The sequence below is a fragment of the Bufo gargarizans genome, chromosome 9 (genome assembly GCF_014858855.1).
Source record: "Bufo gargarizans isolate SCDJY-AF-19 chromosome 9, ASM1485885v1, whole genome shotgun sequence".
Classification (NCBI taxonomy): domain Eukaryota; kingdom Metazoa; phylum Chordata; class Amphibia; order Anura; family Bufonidae; genus Bufo; species Bufo gargarizans.
This window is the reverse complement of record NC_058088.1, coordinates 17,786,546-17,810,232: the sequence shown is the minus strand read 5'-3', so window position 1 is coordinate 17,810,232 and position 23,687 is coordinate 17,786,546. Positions and strand designations below refer to the sequence as shown.

The window sequence follows — 23,687 nt, the reverse complement described above, 5'->3', positions numbered from 1 at the left end:
CGCCGCCATGCATATCAATTACATGTGACGCGACGGGTGTGATCTTTTTCTTCACCACGTCGTTCACATGCTCACAGATCCGACGCCTGACCTCTTGAATGGTTTTGCCTATATAATCCATAGGGCAAGGGCACTGGCATAAATATACCGCACCCTTGCTTCTACAGTTATAGAAATCTCTGATTTCATAGGCTTGACCAGTGACTGAGCAGATATTCGATTTTGAGGTGGAGATAAACGCACATGCTTTACAGGAGCCACATTTGAACATCCCGCAGGGTTTCCGGTCCAGCCAGGTACCAACTCCAGTTGGTGTGGTGTAATGGCTGTGGACTGGACGGTCTCTTATACTCCTCCCCCGCCTATAGGTGACACTCGGTTGCTTCGTCAGCACATCCTTCAGGTCAGGGTCCATGTGGAGAATTGGCCAGTACCTTTTCAGGACTGACATTACTTCCACGTTTGCGCAGTCAAATACAGATATCAGGCGTATGGGTTGTTGTCCACTCTGTACCTTTGGTTTGGGGACAAGGAGTTCGATACGTTCCCTACTTGCAGCGTTCCGGAACGCCCCTCCAAGGACCGTTTGGGGATAACCCCTCTCCCTGAATCTCATCTGTAACTTCTTGGCCTCAGTGTGGAAAGCCTTACCCTCAGAGCAGTTTCTCCGGGTCCTCAGATACTGGCCCCTTGGTATACCGCGTTTAAGCGGTGGTGGGTGATGGCTCTCCCAATGCAACAACGAGTTGGTCGCGGTGTCTTTCCTGAACATGTTGGCAGTGAGTTTTTCTCCCTCCCTGGTTATCCGTACATCAAGGAAAGAAATAGAGTGATGATCAAACTCGAAGGTGAACCGCAGCCCAACATCGTTGCAGTTAAGGGACCCCACAAACTCCTGGAGTTCCTCCGACCCACCCTTCCAAATCACGAAAATGTCGTCTATATATCGTGTCCAGAAGGTGATCTTCTCAGACCACCAAGTCACCGCATCTGGAAACACGCAAGTGTCCTCCCACCAGTCCAGGAAGAGATTGGCATATGTGGGGGCACAGGGGCTCCCCATTGCCGTCCCCCTGAGCTGGTGGTAGAACCGTGAGTTAAAGAGGAAGAAATTGTGGGTCAGAGTGAACTCCAGGAGTCTGAGAACAAAGATGTTGTGTGCTCTGCAGTGGATATCCCTCGTCTTCAGGTAATGATCTGTGGCAAAGATCCCTTTGGCGTGTGGGATTGAGCTATATAGGGACTCGACATCTATACTGGCCAGTATGCAGTCCTTGTCCACATTGATCGCGTCAATCTTGCTGAGGAAGTCCATCGTGTCCCTCGTATATGAGGGTAAAGACACGACGAACTCCCTCAGCACGCGATCGACGTAAATACCACAGTTCTGGGTCAGGGAGTTAACCCCAGAGACAATGGGGCGTCCCTTGAGGGGTGTAACCCCCTTATGGATTTTGGGTAATCCATAGAAGGTAGCGATGGTGGAGTGAGCCGGAAGGAGAAAGTCGTACTCAGCCGCCGAAATCAATCTGTCTGCTAGAGCGTCAGTCAAGATGGTCTTCAGGTCCTCATGAAAAGGGACCAGGGGGTTTGCATCTAACACCCTGTAACCTTCCCTGTCCTTCAAGAGGTCCAGACACATAGTCTGATAAGCTACATGGTCAAGGATGACCAGATTGCCACCCTTATCAGATGGCTTAATGATTATAGATTTATCTTTCTCCAGGGCAGTCAAAGCTGACATCTCCATTCGAGACAGATTGAAGTGGCGGGGAGACACTCCCTCTAACCTCTCCAGATCACTCGTCACCATCTGCATGAAGATGTCCACACACTCGTAGTTCATGGGTGGGGGCATCTTTCTACTTGTTAGTTTAAGATTGGTATATGGTCCCTGTCCTGGACACCGGCTACCTTCCTCTCCCAGTTCACAAAGAGCCTGCAGTAAGGTCAGATCACAATCACTCAAACCAAATCTGGCACACGTTTGTCTGTCATTATCCCTGAAGAATTTATGCCACTTGAGGCGTCTAGTAAACAGATTTAAGTCCTTGATCCACGTGAATAAACAAAAATTGGTGGTCGGAACAAAGGAGAGACCTTTGCTCAGTACCCCAAGTTCAAGTGCACTTAGGGTCCGTGATGTTAAGTTGATAACTTGTAGCCCACCCTTCAGGCTCTGTCGGTTTTGCTCCCCCCCCCGCAGATTGTAAGGGACCTGGCTTTTCTCTAAAAAAGACGCAGATGCGTGTACAGGGGGATGCAGCGACGGAAAGTTGTTGGATGAGGCAGCAGCTAGTTGAGATGATGAACCAGAGGGATAAGATACTGGCCCAGTGGAGTAATTTGCCCCTCCCGGACGACCCCTCCCGCCGGTACCTCCCTTCTGCCATCGTCGTCTACCCCTTCTTCCACTCTGTGTCGTGCCTCTACCCCTATAGTTCCCAACCGATAGTTCAGTGTCGGAGGAGTCCACCTCAGATGTGGACACCTCAGACACCAAAGGTGCGGAACTGGTGGGTTGTTTTAAATAGGCGCTATTCTCTCTAAATTCAGAGAGATCGCGCAAAAACGGACACTTGGAGGGAAGCTTCCCGTCTAGAAAAATCAGGATCGTCTTTATAGGTGAGGGCGATGTCAATTTGTTCCTGAAGGCTAGCAGATGTTTTATCAAACATTAATTTCTCCTCATCAAGGAGGATTTGCATAAGATTCAGTGAGCTACGCGTCAGTTGTTCCTCCCACCTGATTGTGAGGGATGATGACGCAATACGCTCTGCCGGTTTTACTTGGAGACGGAGTCCTTTAGGGACTATCTTATGTTCCAAGTAACTCTCGAGACAGCGTATCTCCCACCAAGATTTAATGTTGTCTTTGTACCTGTTATAAAGGTCCCAAAAGACCTGTTTACAGGAGGCTGATGTACTGAGTCCCGGAATCTCTCTGTCAGAGAAGATGTCCTGCGCTTCTTTCATTAAAGCATCGGTAAATAATGTGCCAGATAAAAAATTTGCCATAATGTATACAAATATAAATGTCCAGCTTAGTCAATGTAAATCAATAGAAAGGATCTGAAAGTCAAAGTATAATGTCCAGCAGTATTGATCCCTTTAAAACGTAACTTTTACTCTACGAATTATAAAATAATACCACCGTAGTGGTTCACCAGTGAAAAAGTGATAAGACAAACAACAATAATCATAAATACAAAGATGTTCCTGGGAGCTAGTCGTAAATACACTTATAGAGGGGTGAGTGAACACAAGGCAGCTGAGGGGAGCAGTGGGCAAAACTATACTCTCCCTATGCTCACCCTGGCTATAACCTCAGCCCAGGGACGTCCCCTGGTGGTGGAGACTCCCTGTCCTCGTTCCTGGGCTGACTGCCCTGCGTTTACCCTCCTCTCAAAAAATATCAAAATGTGCTCCCCAGGAAGCTGACGGGTGTATTAATGTGTCCCTGGTAATTAAATACTCGCAGGGCCACTATAGTGGATAAAGACCAATACAATAAACAGGTGAATTAGATACATGTCACCTTTAAGCATACGGGACAAAGCACTGGGGCATCAAACCGGTGCGTTCCCAGGCTGGTTCCACAAAAGCCCCTACGCGTTTCCCCTATTACTAGGTTCATCAGGGGGCATACATGGTCAGAGATACAACTATCAGAGTGATAAGTCAAAGATACTTAAGATATAGTTGAGGTAACAGGACCAGAGACGCAGATGATGTTAAGCATAGGACCAAGGGACCCGTTTGATATGTCCCACCTGTAAGAGATAAAACACATTCTCAGTTCAGGTGCTGGATATAATATATATATATCCCCTGTATCTCCTTTAGACCAGCACTTACTTAATATCCTGTGCAACCAGGAGGCTAAAGGGCCCATATGATACGGGCCAATACTTCACCCAGGAAGCTGTGAGCAAAAGGTCAAATATAGTGTGAAACACGCTACATGCTGTGATGATATCAACTCTCAATAGATGGTCCAAACTTACATTTAAGCTGCGTCCTGGTAGCGTCCTGTTCCTCCTCTCATTCACATTCGCTCTCATTCCCCTAAATACCCACTTACCGGCTGTGCCGAGTTCGCGCTAATTAGCATGCAATCAGCCTATGCCAAAAGGTGAGGTGTCGCAGCCGGCGTCACTTCCGGTCTGTGAGCCATATGCACATGTAGAGACTCCAATAGTTAGGGGCGTACCCCCCATCACTAGGAGCCGGCCGGGTCAGGTGGAGCGCAATCGGACACAGCATCCGGTTGCGTGGAACGCACAATCACGTCACTTCCGGTCCGTGCGGCGCCTCTCCCAGGTGGAACGCATAAGGCAGCCACATCCTGTTCTGTGGAACGCAAGGTCGCTCCACATCCGGTCCATAAGGCGAATCGCTTACAGTAAATAAGGATATTATATCAGCAAAGGCGGCCCAGCAGGCAGGGCGACGCTCAATACATATATAGATACGGCCAGCCTCATCTGGCATAGTAGTGTTTATTGTGGCATTCTAATAATAGGGGAAGAGGAGTGAGGTGTGAGAGATGTTAATAGTTCACTCTATGATTATTGTTGTTTGTCTTATCACTTTTTCACTGGTGAACCACTACGGTGGTATTATTTTATAATTCGTAGAGTAAAAGTTACGTTTTAAAGGGATCAATACTGCTGGACATTATACTTTGACTTTCAGATCCTTTCTATTGATTTACATTGACTAAGCTGGACATTTAAACTCTTGGTTTGTCTTCAGGCTTGATCAGGGCCCAGAAGAAAGAAAGGCAGCTACCTTGTGGAAGCTAGCACACCCCTGGTTATATATATATATTATGTGGCGCCAGCACCAAGTAGGGGTGAATACATTTAATGACAATGCCAGCCTGATATTAGGAAAATACAAGACATTAAATACATTAGGGTCCATTCACAAGTCCGTAATTTGGGTCCGCATTCGTTCCGCAATTTGCGGACCCATTCCCTTTCAATGGGGCTGGAACGGATGCGAATCCGCATTTTTGGGGATCCGCATTTTCGGGATCCACATCAGTTTTTTGGGATCCGTATTTTCGGGATCCGCAATTGCAGGACCAGAAAAGGCATTTTCTATTACAGTGTCTGTGATGTGCGGTCCGCAAATTGCGGATCGCACATTGCAGGTGTCCGTGTTTTGCGGACGTGTGAATGGACCCTAATTATGACAGTTAGCAGCAAAAGTTTAAAGTGCCCACATATAGCACATGTTCATCTTTCAAAAGAACTGTCCCAGAACTAGAGGTCCACTTTAGAAACAAGGAAAATAAAGGGGTTATCCTGTGGTTGATGTAAAAAATTAAATTCAGGCATCATATAGCAAAGGTACAACCAGCGCTGTACCTCACATGGGTCCAGAGTTCTCCCCTTTCATTGCTTCAGTTGCTCTGCTAGATTTGTTTCAGAATGGCAGCTTATGGAGCATGCACTTGCTCAGGTGGAGTGTCTTGTAACTCTCATAGCTTCTATGAAGATATGGCTGCTGAAAGTTGGAGCTGAGCATGTCTGTTCGCCTCAGTGAGGTGGAAAGAGAGATGGGAAAAATAACAACCGCAGGAGGAGCTATAAAGATACATTTTATTGCATAACTCATTTTCAATTGTATTCAATTATAAAATAGTCAGATTCAGGAGCTGTTTTAAAAAATGAAGAATATTTTTTGTGGGACAACCCTATTAAATCAGCAAGGATTGTGGGTAGATCTTGAGTAGAGATGAGTGAATTTTTGAAAAATTCGATTCGGACACTTCAATGAAGTTTGGCAAGAAATTTGATTCATTCCGAGTTGATTTGCCAGGAATCGCAATTTTGTATATCCAGCCCGCTGTGGCTAATCATACACATCCCACCTGGTGGCCCAATCTCAATGTAGAGGCTTGGAATTTAAACTGCAGTGACATTGCATGGAGACTGAAGGAAGAGTGTATCGCCATGTGCACAGGCTCGGACTGGCCCACAGGGGTACAGGGGAAACCCCCGGTGGGCCCCTGAGCAAGGTGGGCCCCTAGTCTCCCACCCCCTGGACAAGTGGCACATAATACAGTAGACGTACTGCACTACATACATATATTCAATGTACAGCACCTCAACCAGCCTATGCTCATATAAAAAACTTGTTAAATTATATTCGAATCTATCCATACGGTGGGCACCCAAAATAAATTTTACTGGTGGGCCCTAGGTACCCCAGTCCGACACTGCATGTGCATCACGTTTTAGTGCACCCACATTCGTAGTTAATCCATTCTGTAGGTACTGTGACATCAGTATTACAGGCAGGTGTAATTTATCCCCATCTACATCACTGTGCAGGGCACCAAGATTTATAGCTAATCCCTTCTGTTAGCTGTCAAATTACTGTGTGTCAGTATTATGACGTGTGACTGATTCATTACAGGTCATGGTTTATCACCATGGACTTAAAGGGGTTCTCCAGGCTTAACCTATTTTTGGCTATGAAAAGATAACCTGTGGAGGAAAGATTATTGCTCACATACATACTTTCCACAGTGCAGCCGTTCTTGAGATCTGCCTCCCGGTCACGTGGTCCCTCCAAATGACTTTTCTGTGCTTCCGAGCAAAGTCCGTCTCCTAGTCTTCCGCTCTTCTCTTCCTGCCTTGAGCAGGAGACGGATCGTCACTAATGACGTCACCGCCTCCTGCAAGTGGAAGTGCCGGCCTCCATCTTCCTCCCCAACGCAGGCGCAGTATGCACAATTACAGTGCACATGCGCCGGTAGCCTGGTATCCTTGCTCCGGCTCCATACACACATGCACTGCGCATACGCCGGTATCTCCTCCAGCTTGTACTTACAGGTTTACAGTGAGGGAAGTGTCAGAAACTGCTTCCTATTAGGATTGTCCTACACTACTCAAATTACTAATATAATTAGTAATTTGAGTAGTGTAGAAAATAAAGGACTAATAAACTTGGCCACATGAGGTATAGCAGGCGTGGTTATTGCAGACTAAAGAGTGTAATAGACTCATCTCTGTGCAGTGCAGCCAAGCTTGAGTATGAATAAAGTTAGAAAAGAACTAAACGGGAAACTGAAGAATGTAAACAGACTTCCTCAATGAAGTCAATACATTCTAGGCTTTAAATAGAGTCTGAAGCACAAACAGGTAAAGAAAAGCACAACAATTAAAAACAGGTATTGGGGGCATATGTATGCATGTAGAGGGGTGTTAGTGCGGTATGCCAGACCAAACAGGGGAAATTACGTGTGAGGTCACGGTGTGAGCAATAGATGGGCCGAGGTAAATACAGTTCTGGTTACACACGGTTATGTCATCCCTGGGCAGGCCTGCATAAGTGAAGAGGAGAACGGCACAAGGATTCTCTGGGGCACACTCTGGTGTAAGGGACACTGGCCATATGGTGGTTCGAGGTGCCCTTGATGGTGTGTATAAATGTGTCTATGGCAAGGTCCCTTGTAGTCGTGACGCCAGTACCTTTTGTGGTGGTACAACCATGTACTGTAGCATTAATTGAGGAACTGAAGACTTAGACAAGGATGGTGCAATCCAAATTATAACTTTTACTGAACGTTGCTCCTAGTAACAATTCCATCCAATTTATAAGACAGCCTTTTGTACATCCCAGTATAATGTACAGTCTCATGCATACAGGGGTAGGAAATGTAAGTCCTCTGAAGAAACAGGCTCTTAGTCCTAACTATGTATGCAAGAAAGCTACTGCTTCAGACTAGGCTCTTGAAGTATAAAAGTCTTAGGCTGGTGAAAACTCTCGCCTGATCCTAACCTGACTTGAAGGAAGTCCCTGAACCTCTATTTTCCAGTGTGGCCCATCTGTCCTCAGGGTTTAAACTGGAAGTGTGGATGCCGGAAGCTGAGTCCTACACCTGCTTGCAAAGTTGCCTGGGAAGCCTTTAAGTATGGCGTGTGCTATCCTTTGACTTTAAGCCAATATCAAAATCCCCTTGAATACTTGCTTTAGTAGATGGACACTGGTCACCCCGGAAGAGTGTGCTGTAGAAGTGCACTTCTCACCACTGGGTGGAATCTTGCGGCTTTTAACCCTGGGCTGTGGAGCTAACAGGGAGAGAGCAGAGAGGCAGGAGGCCTCCCTCCAGCAAGCAGCTACTTCATGGCTGCTCTCTGTCTAACCTTCACTCTACTCTGAACTGAACTAGACTGCCTAACTTGGGCCTGAGCTAAGCTATATATACACTGTGACACTGCCCCATCTAGTGGAGAGACTAGTGTAGTGCACCCTAACTAGGCCTGTGTAAAGGATCTTACATGAAGAATCACATTGTGACATGGGAGAATATGACATGAGATGAATTACAGCATACAGGCATAATATAAGACATTAAGACACAATAAAAACAAGTTTTTGGTGCCCACGGTCACGTAGTGGGACACTGCATTAGGAGCACAAAAGCAGAATTTTGATTTTGGGACCGGACACTGAGTGGTGATAGTCATGCAGCAGTAGTTACCCCATGACAGAGCGGTGATGGTGACGGCAGCAGTAGTAGTGGCCCCATGACAGAGTGGGGAGGGGGGCAGCAGCAGTGGCAGTAAGGCTGTGTTCAAATCACTGTTTTATGTTTCCTTTCTTCTGATCTCTGATCAGTCATTTTGAACATCCATCAGGCCTGTTTCAGCTGGTCAGTATTTCGTCAGTGTTTCGCATCAGTATTTGTAAGTCAAAAACAGGAATGGGTCCAAAACAGATATAAAATATAATGGAATTCTTTGCATCTCATTTGTGTTTTGGACCCACTCCTGCTTTTGGCTTACAAATTCTGATCAAATACTGATGGAAAACGCTGACCAAACACTGACTAAAAGAACGTATTAGCTACGATGAACTTGGGTCAAGTTGGATGAGCGATTTATGTGGTTCATTCCCATAACCAACGAGACTCCCAGGCGGTCAAATAACCAGCAGCATCCCCTGTTTTGTCACCCTTTTATATTGCAGCTACTTTTCAGGCTCCTGTCCCTTATGGCAATAATCCAGCTGCCATCTTTGAGCCATCCAGCAAGTTCAGCCCATCTGGTTTTAACCCAAATACGAGTAATTTGACCCCAGGCGGTCCGCGTCCAACCTCCAATGCTTGCTATTAGGTTGACAGAATGTGTAGAAAGATAAGTGCTGTAACATTAAATCACAACAATTAACTCAGTCACGTTAAGGGCTCATGCACACAAACACATTGTTTTCCATTTAGTTTTTTTGCAGGTCCGTATGCGGAACTATTCATTTCAATGGGTCCGCAAAAACCCTGAAATGACTCCGTGTGCCTTACTTTTCCGTATGTCCGCATGTCCGTTATGCTAAATAGTAGAACATGTCCTATTCTTGTCCATTTTGCAAAACATGGATGTCGCATGGATGTCGTCCATTTTTTTGCAGACCCGTGTTTTGCTGACCGCAAAATGCATACTGTTGTGTGCATGAGCCCTTAATGAAACCTTTTAGCTTTGGTTAACCCTTTGCAGTATTTGTACTTTTGTTAGTTTTTGTAAGGTTTAGGTGTTTTCTATTTGCACTGACTTCATTTCTTCTTCACCGTTTAGGTGGGTGTTATTAGCTGGAGGACGATCAACAGTTGTACGGGACCCAAAAGAAATAAAGGTCCGGTGCCGGCGCTGTCTCGGGACTTCCATACTGACCTGTTCCACATGATGGATTGGCTAAAGGAAAAGGTGGATGAGTTGGAATTCTTGGAATAAAGCTTCCAGGCGATGGCGCCGTGCTTCAGAGAGCTTTCGGAAATGTTACGAGTAGAGTTGAGCGAACACCTGGATGTTCGGGTTCGAGAAGTTCGGCCGAACATCCCGGAAATGTTCGGGTTCGGGATCCGAACCCGATCCGAACTTCGTCCCGAACCCGAACCCCATTGAAGTCAATGGGGACCCGAACTTTTCGGCACTAAAAAGGCTGTAAAACAGCCCAGGAAAGAGCTAGAGGGCTGCAAAAGGCAGCAACATGTAGGTAAATCCCCTGCAAACAAATGTGGATAGGGAAATGAATTAAAATAAAAATTAAATAAATAAAAATTAACCAAAATCAATTGGAGAGAGGTTCCATAGCAGAGAATCTGGCTTCCCGTCACCCACCACTGGAACAGTCCATTCTCAGATATTTAGGCCCCGGCACCCAGGCAGAGGAGAGAGGTCCCGTAACAGAGAATCTGTCTTCATGTCAGCAGAGAATTAGTCTGCATGTCATAGCAGAGAATGAGGCTTCACGTCAGCCACCACTGCAACAGTCCATTGGCATATATTTAGGCCCAGCACACACACAGGCAGAGGAGAGAGGTCCCGTAACAGAGAATCTGGCTTCATGTCAGCAGAGAATCAGTCTGCATGTCATAGCAGAGAATCAGGCTTCACGTCAGCCACCACTGCAACAGTCCATTGTCATAAATTTAGGCCCAGCACCCAGGCAGAGGAGAGAGGTCCCGTAACAGAGAATCTGGCTTCATGTCAGCAGAGAATCAGTCTTCATATCATAGCAGAGAATCAGGCTTCACGTCACCCACCACTGTAAGAGTCAATTTTCATAAATTTAGGCCCAGAACCCAGGCAGAGGAGAAAGGTCCCGTAACAGACAATCTGGCTTCATGTCAGCAGAGAATCAGTCTTCATATCATAGCAGAGAATCAGGCTTCACGTCACCCACCACTGTAAGAGTCAATTTTCATAAATTTAGGCCCAGAACCCAGGCAGAGGAGAAAGGTCCCGTAACAGACAATCTGGCTTCATGTCAGCAGAGAATCAGTCTTCATATCATAGCAGAGAATCAGGCTTCACGTCACCCACCACTGTAAGAGTCAATTTTCATAAATTTAGGCCCAGAACCCAGGCAGAGGAGAAAGGTCCCGTAACAGACAATCTGGCTTCATGTCAGCAGAGAATCAGTCTTCATATCATAGCAGAGAATCAGGCTTCACGTCACCCACCACTGTAAGAGTCAATTTTCATAAATTTAGGCCCAGAACCCAGGTAGAGGAGAAAGGTCCCGTAACAGACAATCTGGCTTCATGACAGCAGAGAATCAGTCTGCATGTCATAGCAGAGAATCAGGCTTCACGTCAGCCACCACTGCAACAGTCCATTGTCATAAATTTAGGCCCAGCACCCAGGCAGAGGAGAGAGGTCCCGTAACAGAGGATCTGGCTTCATGTCAGCAGAGAATCAGTCTGCATGTCATAGCAGAGAATGAGGCTTCACGTCAGCCACCACTGCAACAGTCCATTGGCATATATTTAGGCCCAGCACACACACAGGCAGAGGAGAGAGGTCCCGTAACAGACAATCTGGCTTCATGTCAGCAGAGAATTAGTCTGCATGTCATAGCAGAGAATGAGGCTTCACGTCACCCACCACTGCAACAGTCCATTGGCATATATTCAGGCCCAGCACCCAGGCAGATGAGAGAGGTCCCGTAACAGAGGATCTGGCTTCATGTCAGCAGAGAATCAGTCTGCATGTCATAGCAGAGAATCAGGCTTCACGTCAGCCACCACTGCAACAGTCCATTGTCATAAATTTAGGCCCAGCACCCAGGCAGAGGAGAGAGGTCCCGTAACAGAGGATCTGGCTTCATGTCAGCAGAGAATCAGTCTGCATGTCATAGCAGAGAATCAGGCTTCACGTCAGCCACCACTGCAACAGTCCATTGTCATAAATTTAGGCCCAGCACCCAGGCAGAGGAGAGAGGTCCCGTAACAGACAATCTGGCTTCATGTCAGCAGAGAATTAGTCTGCATGTCATAGCAGAGAATCAGGCTTCATGTCAGCCACCACTGCAACAGTCCATTGGCATATATTTAGGCCTAGCACACAGGCAGAGGAGAGGTTCATTCAACTTTGGGTAGCATCGCAATATAATGGTAAAATGAAAATAAAAATAGGATTGAATGAGGAAGTGCCCTGGAGTCCAATAATATATGGTTATGGGGAGGTAGTTAATGTCTAATCTGGACAAGGGACGGACAGGTCCTGTGGGATCCATGCCTGGTTCATTTTTATGAACGTCAGCTTGTCCACATTGGCTGTAGACAGGCGGCTGCGTTTGTCTGTAATGACGCCCCCTGCCGTGCTGAATACACGTTCAGACAAAACGCTGGCTGCCGGGCAGGCCAGCACCTCCAAGGCATAAAAGGCTAGCTCTGGCCACGTGGACAATTTAGAGACCCAGAAGTTGAATGGGGCCGAACCATCAGTCAGTACGTGGAGGGGTGTGCACACGTACTGTTCCACCATGTTAGTGAAATGTTGCCTCCTGCTAACACGTTGCGTATCAGGTGGTGGTGCAGTTAGCTGTGGCGTGTTGACAAAAGTTTTCCACATCTCTGCCATGCTAACCCTGCCCTCAGAGGAGCTGGCCGTGACACAGCTGCCTTGGCGACCTCTTGCTCCTCCTCTGCCTTGGCCTTGGGCTTCCACTTGTTCCCCTGTGACATTTGGGAATGCTCTCAGTAGCGCGTCTACCAACGTGCGCTTGTACTCGCGCATCTTCCTATCACGCTCCAGTGCAGGAAGTAAGGTGGGCACATTGTCTTTGTAGCGTGGATCCAGCAGGGTGGCAACCCAGTAGTCCGCACAGGTTAAAATGTGGGCAACTCTGCTGTCGTTGCGCAGGCACTGCAGCATGTAGTCGCTCATGTGTGCCAGGCTGCCCAGGGGTAAGGACAAGCTGTCCTCTGTGGGAGGCGTATCGTCATCGTCCTGCCTTTCCCCCCAGCCACGCACCAGTGATGGACCCGAGCTGCGTTGGGTGCCACCCCGCTGTGACCATGCTTCATCCTCATCCTCCTCCACCTCCTCCTCATCCTCGTCCTCCTCGTCCTCCAGTAGTGGGCCCTGGCTGGCCACATTTGTACCTGGCCTCTGCTGTTGCAAAAAACCTCCCTCTGAGTCACTTCGAAGAGACTGGCCTGAAAGTGCTAAAAATGACCCCTCTTCCTCATCCTCCTCCTCCTCCTCCTGGGCCACCTCCTGTTCCATCATCGCCCTAAGTGTTTTCTCAAGGAGACATAGAAGTGGTATTGTAACGCTGATAACGGTGTCATCGCCACTGGCCATGTTGGTGGAGTACTCGAAACAGCGCAACAGGGCACACAGGTCTCGCATGGAGGCCCAGTCATTGGTGGTGAAGTGGTGCTGTTCTGTAGTGCGACTGACCCGTGCGTGCTGCAGCTGAAACTCCACTATGGCCTGCTGCTGCTCGCACAGTCTGTCCAGCATGTGCAAGGTGGAGTTCCACCTGGTGGGCACGTCGCATATGAGGCGGTGAGCGGGAAGGCCGAAGTTACGCTGTAGCGCAGACAGGCGAGCAGCGGCAGGATGTGAACGCCGGAAGCGCGAACAGACGGCCCGCACTTTATGCAGCAGCTCTGACATGTCAGGGTAGTTGTGAATGAACTTCTGCACCACCAAATTCAGCACATGCGCCAAGCAAGGGATGTGCGTCAAATTGGCTAGTCCCAGAGCTGCAACGAGATTTCGCCCATTATCACACACCACCAGGCCGGGCTTGAGGCTCACCGGCAGCAACCACTCGTCGGTCTGTTGTTCAATACCCCGCCACAACTCCTGTGCGGTGTGGGGCCTGTCCCCCAAACATATGAGTTTCAGAATGGCCTGCTGACGTTTACCCCGGGCTGTGCTGAAGTTGGTGGTGAAGGTGTGTGGCTGACTGGATGAGCAGGTGGAAGAAGAGGAGGAGGAAGCCGAGAAGGAGGAGGTGGCAACAGGAGGCAAAGAATGTTGCCCTGCGATCCTTGGCGGCGGCAGGACGTGCGCCAAACAGCTCTCCGCCTGGGGCCCAGCTGCCACTACATTTACCCAGTGTGCAGTTAGGGAGATATAGCGTCCCTGGCCGTGCTTACTGGTCCACGTATCTGTGGTTAGGTGGACCTTGCTACAGATGGCGTTGCGCAGTGCACACTTGATTTTATCGGATACTTGGTTGTGCAGGGAAGGCACGGCTCTCTTGGAGAAGTAGTGCCGGCTGGGAACAACATACTGTGGGACAGCAAGCGACATGAGCTGTTTGAAGCTGTCTGTGTCCACCAGCCTAAATGACAGCATTTCATAGGCCAGTAGTTTAGAAATGCTGGCATTCAGGGCCAGGGATCGAGGGTGGCTAGGTGGGAATTTACGCTTTCTATCAAATGTTTGTGAGATGGAGAGCTGAACGCTGGCGTGTGACATGGTTGAGACGCTTGGTGACGGAGGTGGTGGTGGTGGTGTTGGTGGTACATCCCCTGTTTGCTGGGCGGCAGGTGCCAACGTTCCTCCAGAGGCGGAGGAAGAGGCCGAGGCGGCAGCAGCAGAATAGGCCGAGGCGGCAGCAGCAGAAGAGGTAGCAGGGGGAGCCTGAGTGACTTCCTTGGTTTTAAGGTGTTTACTCCACTGCAGTTCATGCTTTGCATGCAGGTGCCTGGTCATGCAGGTTGTGCTCAGGTTCAGAACGTTAATGCCTCGCTTCAGGCTCTGATGGCACAGCGTGCAAACCACTCGGGTCTTGTCGTCAGCACATTGTTTGAAGAAGTGCCATGCCAGGGAACTCCTTGAAGCTGCCTTTGGGGTGCTCGGTCCCAGATGGCGGCGGTCAGTAGCAGGCGGAGTCTCTTGGCGGCGGGTGTTCTGCTTTTGCCCACTGCTCCCTCTTTTGCTACGCTGTTGGCTCGGTCTCACCACTGCCTCTTCCTCCGAACTGTGAAAGTCAGTGGCACGACCTTCATTCCATGTGGGGTCTAGGACCTCATCGTCCCCTGCATCGTCTTCCACCCAGTCTTGATCCCTGACCTCCTGTTCAGTCTGCACACTGCAGAAAGACGCAGCAGTTGGCACCTGTGTTTCGTCATCATCAGAGACATGCTGAGGTGGTATTCCCATGTCCTCATCATCAGGAAACATAAGTGGTTGTGCGTCAGTGCATTCTATGTCTTTCACCGCTGGGGAAGGGCTAGGTGGATGCCCTTGGGAAACCCTGCCAGCGGAGTCTTCAAACAGCATAAGAGACTGCTGCATAACTTGAGGCTGAGACAGTTTCCCTGGTATGCATGGGGGTGATGTGACAGACTGATGGGGTTGGTTTTCAGGCGCCATCTGTGCGCTTTCTGCAGAAGACTGGGTGGGAGATAATGTGAACGTGCTGGATCCACTGTCGGCCACCCAATTGACTAATGCCTGTACCTGCTCAGGCCTTACCATCCTTAGAACGGCATTGGGCCCCACCATATATCGCTGTAAATTCTGGCGGCTACTGGGACCTGAGGTAGTTGGTACACTAGGACGTGTGGATGTGGCAGAACGGCCACGTCCTCTCCCAGCACCAGAGGGTCCACTAACACCACCACGACCATGTCCACGTCCGCGTCCCTTACTAGATGTTTTTCTCATTGTTATGGTTCACCACAACAACAAATATATTATTTGGCCCAATGTATTGTATTCAAATTCAGCGGGATATAAATTTGAGGCCTAGTATTTAGGCGCTGGGTGACCGGTATGGATTTAGTGACAGAATTAGACTTGGAAATGCACAGAAGCGTGTGTGTGAAGTTATTCTGAATGACCCAATGTGCACCTTGAATATTATATACCCTTTTTGGGATAGATTTCAAATAGCTCTGATATAGCAGGAACCACTAAATTATGAAATTGCTAAATTGGGAATTGTACTTCAACCCAGAACAAAAAATGTGCTTTGACGGGCACTAAATAACTTTCCCAGCTACAACAGGACAGCGGTAACGAGAGATTTAGAGGGATTTAAATTTGAGGCCTAGTATTTAGGCGCTGGGTGACAGGTATGGGTTTAGTGACAGAATTAGACTTGGAAATACACAGTAGCGGGTGTGTGTGAAGTTATTCTGAATGACCCTATGTGCACCTTCAATATTATATACCCTTTTTGGGATAGATTTCAAATAGCTCTGATATAGCAGGAACCACTAAATTATGAAATTGCTAAATTGGGAATTGTACTTCAACCCAGAACAAAAAATGTGCTTTGACGGGCACTAAATAACTTTCCCAGCTACAACAGGACAGCGGTAACGAGAGATTTAGAGGGATTTAAATTTGAGGCCTAGTATTTAGGCGCTGGGTGACAGGTATGGGTTTAGTGACAGAATTAGACTTGGAAATACACAGTAGCGGGTGTGTGTGAAGTTATTCTGAATGACCCAATGTGCACCTTCAATATTATATACCCTTTTTGGGATAGATTTCAAATAGCTCTGATATAGCAGGAACCACTAAATTATGAAATTGCTAAATTGGGAATTGTACTTCAACCCAGAACAAAAAATGTGCTTTGACGGACACTAAATAACTTTCCCAGCTACAACAGGACAGCGGTAACGAGAGATTTAGAGGGATTTAAATTTGAGGCCTAGTATTTAGGCGCTGGGTGACAGGTATGGGTTTAGTGACAGAATTAGACTTGGAAATGCACAGAAGCGTGTGTGTGAAGTTATTCTGAATGACCCTATGTGCACCTTCAATATTATATACCCTTTTAGGGATAGATTTCAAATAGCTCTGATATAGCAGAAACCACTAAATTATGAAATTGCTAAATTGGGAATTGTACTTCAACCCAGAACAAAAAATGTGCTTTGACGGACACTAAATATCTTGCCCAGCAACAACAGTACAGCGGTGGGTAACGAGAGATTTAGAGGGATTTAAATTTGAGGCCTAGTATTTAGGCGCTGGGTCACCGGTATGGATTTAGTGACAGAATTAGACTTGGAAATGCACAGAAGCGTGTGTGTGAAGTTATTCTGAATGACCCTATGTGCACCTTCAATATTATATACCCTTTTAGGGATAGATTTCAAATAGCTCTGATATAGCAGAAACCACTAAATTATGAAATTGCTAAATTGGGAATTGTACTTCAACCCAGAACAAAAAATGTGCTTTGACGGACACTAAATATCTTGCCCAGCAACAACAGTACAGCGGTGGGTAACGAGAGATTTAGAGGGATTTAAATTTGAGGCCTAGTATTTAGGCGCTGGGTCACCGGTATGGATTTAGTGACAGAATTAGACTTGGAAATGCACAGAAGCGTGTGTGTGAAGTTATTCTGAATGACCCTATGTGCACCTTCAATATTATATACCCTTTTAGGGATAGATTTCAAATAGCTCTGATATAGCAGAAACCACTAAATTATGAAATTGCTAAATTGGGAATTGTACTTCAACCCAGAACAAAAAATGTGCTTTGACGGACACTAAATATCTTGCCCAGCAACAACAGTACAGCGGTGGGTAACGAGAGATTTAGAGGGATTTAAATTTGAGGCCTAGTATTTAGGCGCTGGGTCACCGGTATGGATTTAGTGACAGAATTAGACTTGGAAATGCACAGAAGCGTGTGTGTGAAGTTATTCTGAATGACCCTATGTGCACCTTCAATATTATATACCCTTTTAGGGATAGATTTCAAATAGCTCTGATATAGCAGAAACCACTAAATTATGAAATTGCTAAATTGGGAATTGTACTTCAACCCAGAACAAAAAATGTGCTTTGACGGACACTAAATATCTTGCCCAGCAACAACAGTACAGCGGTGGGTAACGAGAGATTTAGAGGGATTTAAATTTGAGGCCTAGTATTTAGGCGCTGGGTCACCGGTATGGATTTAGTGACAGAATTAGACTTGGAAATGCACAGAAGCGTGTGTGTGAAGTTATTCTGAATGACCCTATGTGCACCTTCAATATTATATACCCTTTTAGGGATAGATTTCAAATAGCTCTGATATAGCAGAAACCACTAAATTATGAAATTGCTAAATTGGGAATTGTACTTCAACCCAGAACAAAAAATGTGCTTTGACGGACACTAAATATCTTGCCCAGCAACAACAGTACAGCGGTAACGAGAGATTTAGAGGGATTTAAATTTGAGGCCTAGTATTTAGGCGCTGGGTGACAGGTATGGGTTTAGTGACAGAATTAGACTTGGAAATACACAGTAGCGGGTGTGTGTGAAGTTATTCTGAATGACCCAATGTGCACCTTCAATATTATATACCCTTTTAGGGATAGATTCCAAATAGCTCTGATATAGCAGGAACCACTAAATTATGAAATTGCTAAATTGGGAATTGTACTTCAACCCAGAACAAAAAATGTGCTTTGACGGACACTAAATATCTTGCCCAGCAACAACAGTACAGCGGTAACGAGAGATTTAGAGGGATTTAAATTTGAGGCCTAGTATTTAGGCGCTGGGTGACAGGTATGGGTTTAGTGACAGAATTAGACTTGGAAATACACAGTAGCGGGTGTGTGTGAAGTTATTCTGAATGACCCAATGTGCACCTTCATTATTATATACCCTTTTTGGGATAGATTTCAAATAGCTCTGATATAGCAGGAACCACTAAATTATGAAATTGCTAAATTGGGAATTGTATTTCAACCCAGAACAAGAAATGTGCTTGAACGGACACTAAATAACTCGCCCAGCTACAGCACTAGGGACAGATTTAGCTGGATATAAATTTGAGGCCTAGTATTTAGGCGCTGGGTGACCGGTATGGATTTAGTGACAGAATTAGACTGGGATATGGCCAAAAAATAAACAGACTATTGCTGGTTAAATGCACTTGGTGTGACAGCTTCACCCTGATGTAGGCTTTAGCCAAAAAACAACCACACCATTGAGGGTTAAATGCACTTGGTGACAGGCGCAGCTTGCCCCTGATTTTGTATATGGCCAAAAAATGAACAGACTATTGCTGGTTAAATGCACTTGGTGTGACAGCTTCACCCTGATGTAGGCTTTAGCCAAAAAACAACCACACCATTGAGGGTTAAATGCACTTGGTGACAGGCGCAGCTTGCCCCTGATTTTGTATATGGCCAAAAAATGAACAGACTATTGCTGGTTAAATGCACTTGGTGTGACAGCTTCACCCTGATGTAGGCTTTAGCCAAAAAACAACCACACCATTGAGGGTTAAATGCACTTGGTGACAGGCGCAGCTTGCCCCTGATTTTGTATATGGCCAAAAAATGAACAGACTATTGCTGGTTAAATGCACTTGGTGTGACAGCTTCACCCTGATGTAGGCTTTAGCCAAAAAACAACCACACCATTGAGGGTTAAATGCACTTGGTCGCAGCTTGTGCTGGCGCACCACAAGACACAAAATGGCCGCCGATCACCCCAGAAAAATGAGACTGACAAACGGTCTGTGCAGCCTAAAAACAGTGAGCAATTGAGGATCAGCAGCTCAATGATCCACAGCTGCAGATCGATCAGTTAATCAAGTCCTTTGGAGGAGTTAATCTGCCTAATCTCGCCCTACTGTCGCAGCCGCAACCTCTCCCTACGCTAATCAGAGCAGAGTGACGGGCGGCGCTATGTGACTCCAGCTTAAATAGAGGCTGGGTCACATGGTGCTCTGGCCAATCACAGCCATGCCAATAGTAGGCATGGCTGTGATGGCCTCTTGGGGCAAGTAGTATGACGCTTGTTGATTGGCTGCTTTGCAGCCTTTCAAAAAGCGCCAAGAAAGCGTCACAAAAGCGCCAAGAAAGCGACGAACACCGAACCCGAACCCGGACTTTTACGAAAATGTCCGGGTTCGGGTCCGTGTCACGGACACCCCAAAATTCGGTACGAACCCGAACTATACAGTTCGAGTTCGCTCATCCCTAGTTACGAGCAATCATCTGCACAAATACAATAAATGTACTACTGAAATTATATGAAATTACCTCTGACCCTATTGACCCTCTGACTTCCTAATGATATGTAAGATTTATGGCTCCTGTATAATAAGTAGTGCAGTCAGTAGGTGGCGATGTTGCTCCCTTCTGATATCATATAAGAGCTGTAATCTGATTGGCTCCTGATGGTAATGCAATGTGCGCCTCCCCCCAGGGCCCTCTATATCGCGTCCCAGGTTTAGTAAGGAATGCTGAGTGGTGTAGTGCGGCCTAAATGTCTCTGGGTGTCACGGTGCTCCTACCTGGATAGCGCTGGACTGCAGGCTTTGGCTCCTAAGCAATAAAAGGGGGGAATAATTGAGGGATTTGAAATAATACCTTGAGTCCAGACCTTGAGGTGAAGTTCAATGGCAGCTTTACTTGAATAAACGTTTCTCCAAACAGTTTTAGGCTTTATTTATGAAGGATAAAACAGGCATCCCGCCATCTGTATCATAAGCTCAAAAATGAAAATACATTTATTTAAAACATAAATAACTATTAAAATGCATACATTCAGACCAGATTTAGCCCAATAAAAACTCCCTGGGGGGGGGGGGGGGGGCCTGGCCGGGAGAGCCGATGGTGCAGGACGGCTGAAAGCTGAGCTCTGTGTCGACAAGCTCCATAAAGCCTGGAATTCACATCCCCCTCACTGCCATGGGGAAGAAGAGAACAGGGAAGCTGCCCAACCAGCACACAGACGCCCTAGAACTTCCAGCGTCCCTGACTATGGACGCGTTTGTGTGCAGGGACAGAGAGGACCTAGGAACCAAGATGGCGCCTTCCCGCCATGCCGCACAGCTCGGGAGCGGGACTGCCTTCACCTCCCAGCCGGCGTCCCTCGCATCGCCCATTTTGCTCCCCGTGTGCAGTGGAGCACGGAATACACCTCAGCTGGGGCCTCCTTCAATGGAGAACGGAGTTCCTTCATCAAACATAGATGTGGGACAGCAGTCAGAGCTCGTGGAGCCAGGGATTGTGGGGGAGGGGCATGAATCTCACACAGCAGCGCTGCAGTCTCCTTCAGCCTCTGCTAGGAGTACTCTCCAGGGCCAACTTCTAAACCCCCACGTGCTTACTCAGCCGGCAGCTGCATTTTTATTGCTACAAGTGAGGTCTTTAAGCCCTCCTGTGCCGAACATGTCAGTGGACACTAATATTGTACGGGGACACATGTCCTCTCAAGGAGAGAAGCCGTGAAAAGCTCCCCCTTTAGGGGCTCTATCACCCCATATAACTTCTGGCTTTGAGACATCCCAGCAGGAGTCAGCTCCACTGCCGCGGCAAGCTCCCAAGGCCACGAGGCCGACAGACCCTGTACCTGTGCAGATGCCCCTACTTCAACCGGCAGACTGTATAGATATTCCGCAGATCTTATGGTCTCGGCCTCCTTCTAGACGCCGGTCGTCCTCAACCTCCAGTTCTGCAGCCCCAGACCCCCTCCGGATTGGTGGTCCCACCTGCAACAGCTCCCAACAAAACAGGACTTTAAAGCCCTTTTATCAGAAGTTAAGGAGGCACTTAAAGCTGAGGTATCAGACATAATGTCCAAAGTATAGGACTTTGCCTCAACCAGCTGGAAGAAGACTACAATGCGGCTAGATCAGAGATACGCCATGTCCAAGACCGCGCTACCAAACATACCATTCTTCTGCGAGACCTGCAAAGACATGTCGAAGATCTAGATAATAGAGGTAGATGTCATAATATTAGGGTGAGGGGGGTCCCTGAAGCCCAAGAGAATGAAGATGTTCCTGCAATACTACATCACCTTTTTAACACTATTCTTGAACGCCCAATCTCCCACCCCATCACGATGGATCGGGCCCACAGGGCTCTTCGCCCTAAATCTATGGGTGGACCTCCACGGGACATAATATGCTACGTCAAAGACTTTCTATTGAAGGAGGATATAATGTCTAAAGCCCGATCCTTGCGCAGCCTAGATTTCAAAGGCTCACAAGTTTCCATATTTCAAGACTTATCTTGGATAACTCTCCAGAAACACAAAGCATTGAAACCACTACTTGACGTGCTTCACCAGAACACTATTCCATTTTGGTGGGGGTTACCCTTCAACCTCTCAGCTAGGAAGAATGGCTCTACAGTGGTTTTGCGCTAACCTGAGGACCTATGGGACTTCTGCATGCATCTGGGCATCTAATCTCCATCTTTGCCTATGCACAAATAAATTGATTCAAAAATCAAAAGAAAAAAGTCTCAAACCACAATCTTGTTTGGAGTGCAGCAGGTCTATGGTGAGGTAGGGTCACATTCACACTTAGTCCTGAATTTCATAGAAGAGACCGCACAGCTCCTAAACATCCATTGGAAAGATGGTGATGAAAAAGGTACGCAGAGAAAGTTCCTTCAATATGGTCAATCACTGGATCCAAGGTACGGGCTTTTCCCACAGTCAAGGATTCTCTTTTTTCCTAGATGTTATTCAAGAAAACTTGACATAGCGGAGCACCACCAGACTGGTATAATTCACTCTTGTTTTAATATACTTACAAAATAGAAATCACAAATCGCGTATAAAATCACATAAGTTCACTGGTTGTATCACCTGCCTGACCCGGGTTTCGCTTTCGCTTGCTTCGTCAGGGGCAACTCTATGCTAAATTCACAACCTGCCCTTAAGTAATCAAATGGGCGTAACCTAAAAATGTTCTTAACCTATCTAGCTTAAAACTAATCTTTATCATAAATATACTAAAAGGATGACCCCTAAAACCATTTAAAACAAATAAAATATGTAAAACATTAGATAAACTTTTAACCAACCAATATCACATATTAATTCTGCCTGTCTGTCTAAACAGACCTTTATGCCTGAGAAGAACCTCCCTCCTGCTGCTACACGCACACTTCCTTCTCTTGGGCGGTGTTCACACTGGCAGAGCAAATAGTCATATCAAACTCCAACAAAGATGTTTTCGAAAAAAGCGCTACTTATTAGGTTTCATATAGTAATTTGTTTTAACCCTTTAGACAAGTCTTGATGTCAAATTCTACATTAAACCCCTCAGGCTGTAAAGTCCCCATACAGTAAATCCATTCCACCTCTTTTTTGTTTATCTGCATAATTGGATCTTCCCCTCTCCATTTTTTTCTCACTTTCTCCAAACCGACAAATTTCAGACCCAGTGGATTTTTATTACGTGTCTTCTTGAAGTGTGCTGAGCAGCCTGGAGATGGACCTGTTGGGACCCAAAATGTGAGGTGGACATCACATACCCCTCCTTCATTTGCAGTTCAGGTCATGTGTATTTCAGCATGGTGAGGTTTTTGTCTCTGAATGTTAAGGTGCTGAACTCACCCTCCAAATGGAGACTCGCTTTTCAAGAAATACGTAGGTCTGGGGCTGAGATAGTTTTTCTCCAAGAGACGCACTTATCAGGAACGGGGTCGCTGGTGTTTGCTAAACACTGGTTCCCCATATCCTACATGGCGAATGCCCCGACTAAAACAGTCGGAGTCGTCATATTAGTAGCTAGGATGTGCCCTCTTCATATTAAGAATACGGAGGTTGGTGCACAGGGCCGTTACCTTATCCTTTATGGCACCTTGTATGGCATAAAGGTAACTTTATGTAATGTATATTCACCTAACTCAGGTCAGATCTCTTTTCTTTCCTCTGTCTTCTCAGTCTTGGAGAAGTATCATAATTCTGCCTTAATACTAGGGGGTGACTTCAATGTCCACCAGACAGGGCTGTCCCTTGTGCCCGCTTCTTTATATACTAAGTATTGAGCCCCTGGCTTCTCAGATCCGGACAAACCCAGACTTCACAGGCATTAAATTACAGGACAGGTCCTTCACCATTTCCCTATTTGCAGACAATGTCCTTTTAACGTTAACAAACCCAATTATCTCGCTCCCGAACTTACCCGCTACTATCGCTACATA

General features: G+C 46.8%; 1 protein-coding gene across 1 annotated transcript in view; it reads left to right on the top strand.

The window, feature by feature from the left end:
- LOC122946789 (complement factor B-like) overlaps positions 1–19,780 on the top strand; it is an 86,955-nt gene extending 67,175 nt beyond the window's left edge. Inside the window, exons 18-19 of the mRNA XM_044306599.1 lie at positions 9,590–9,790; positions 19,723–19,780. Of these exons, the coding sequence (XP_044162534.1) occupies positions 9,590–9,745 (156 nt within the window). The 3' untranslated portion in view covers positions 9,746–9,790; positions 19,723–19,780. The remainder of the gene's footprint in view (positions 1–9,589; positions 9,791–19,722) is intronic.
- Positions 19,781–23,687: the final 3,907 nt, after the last annotated feature.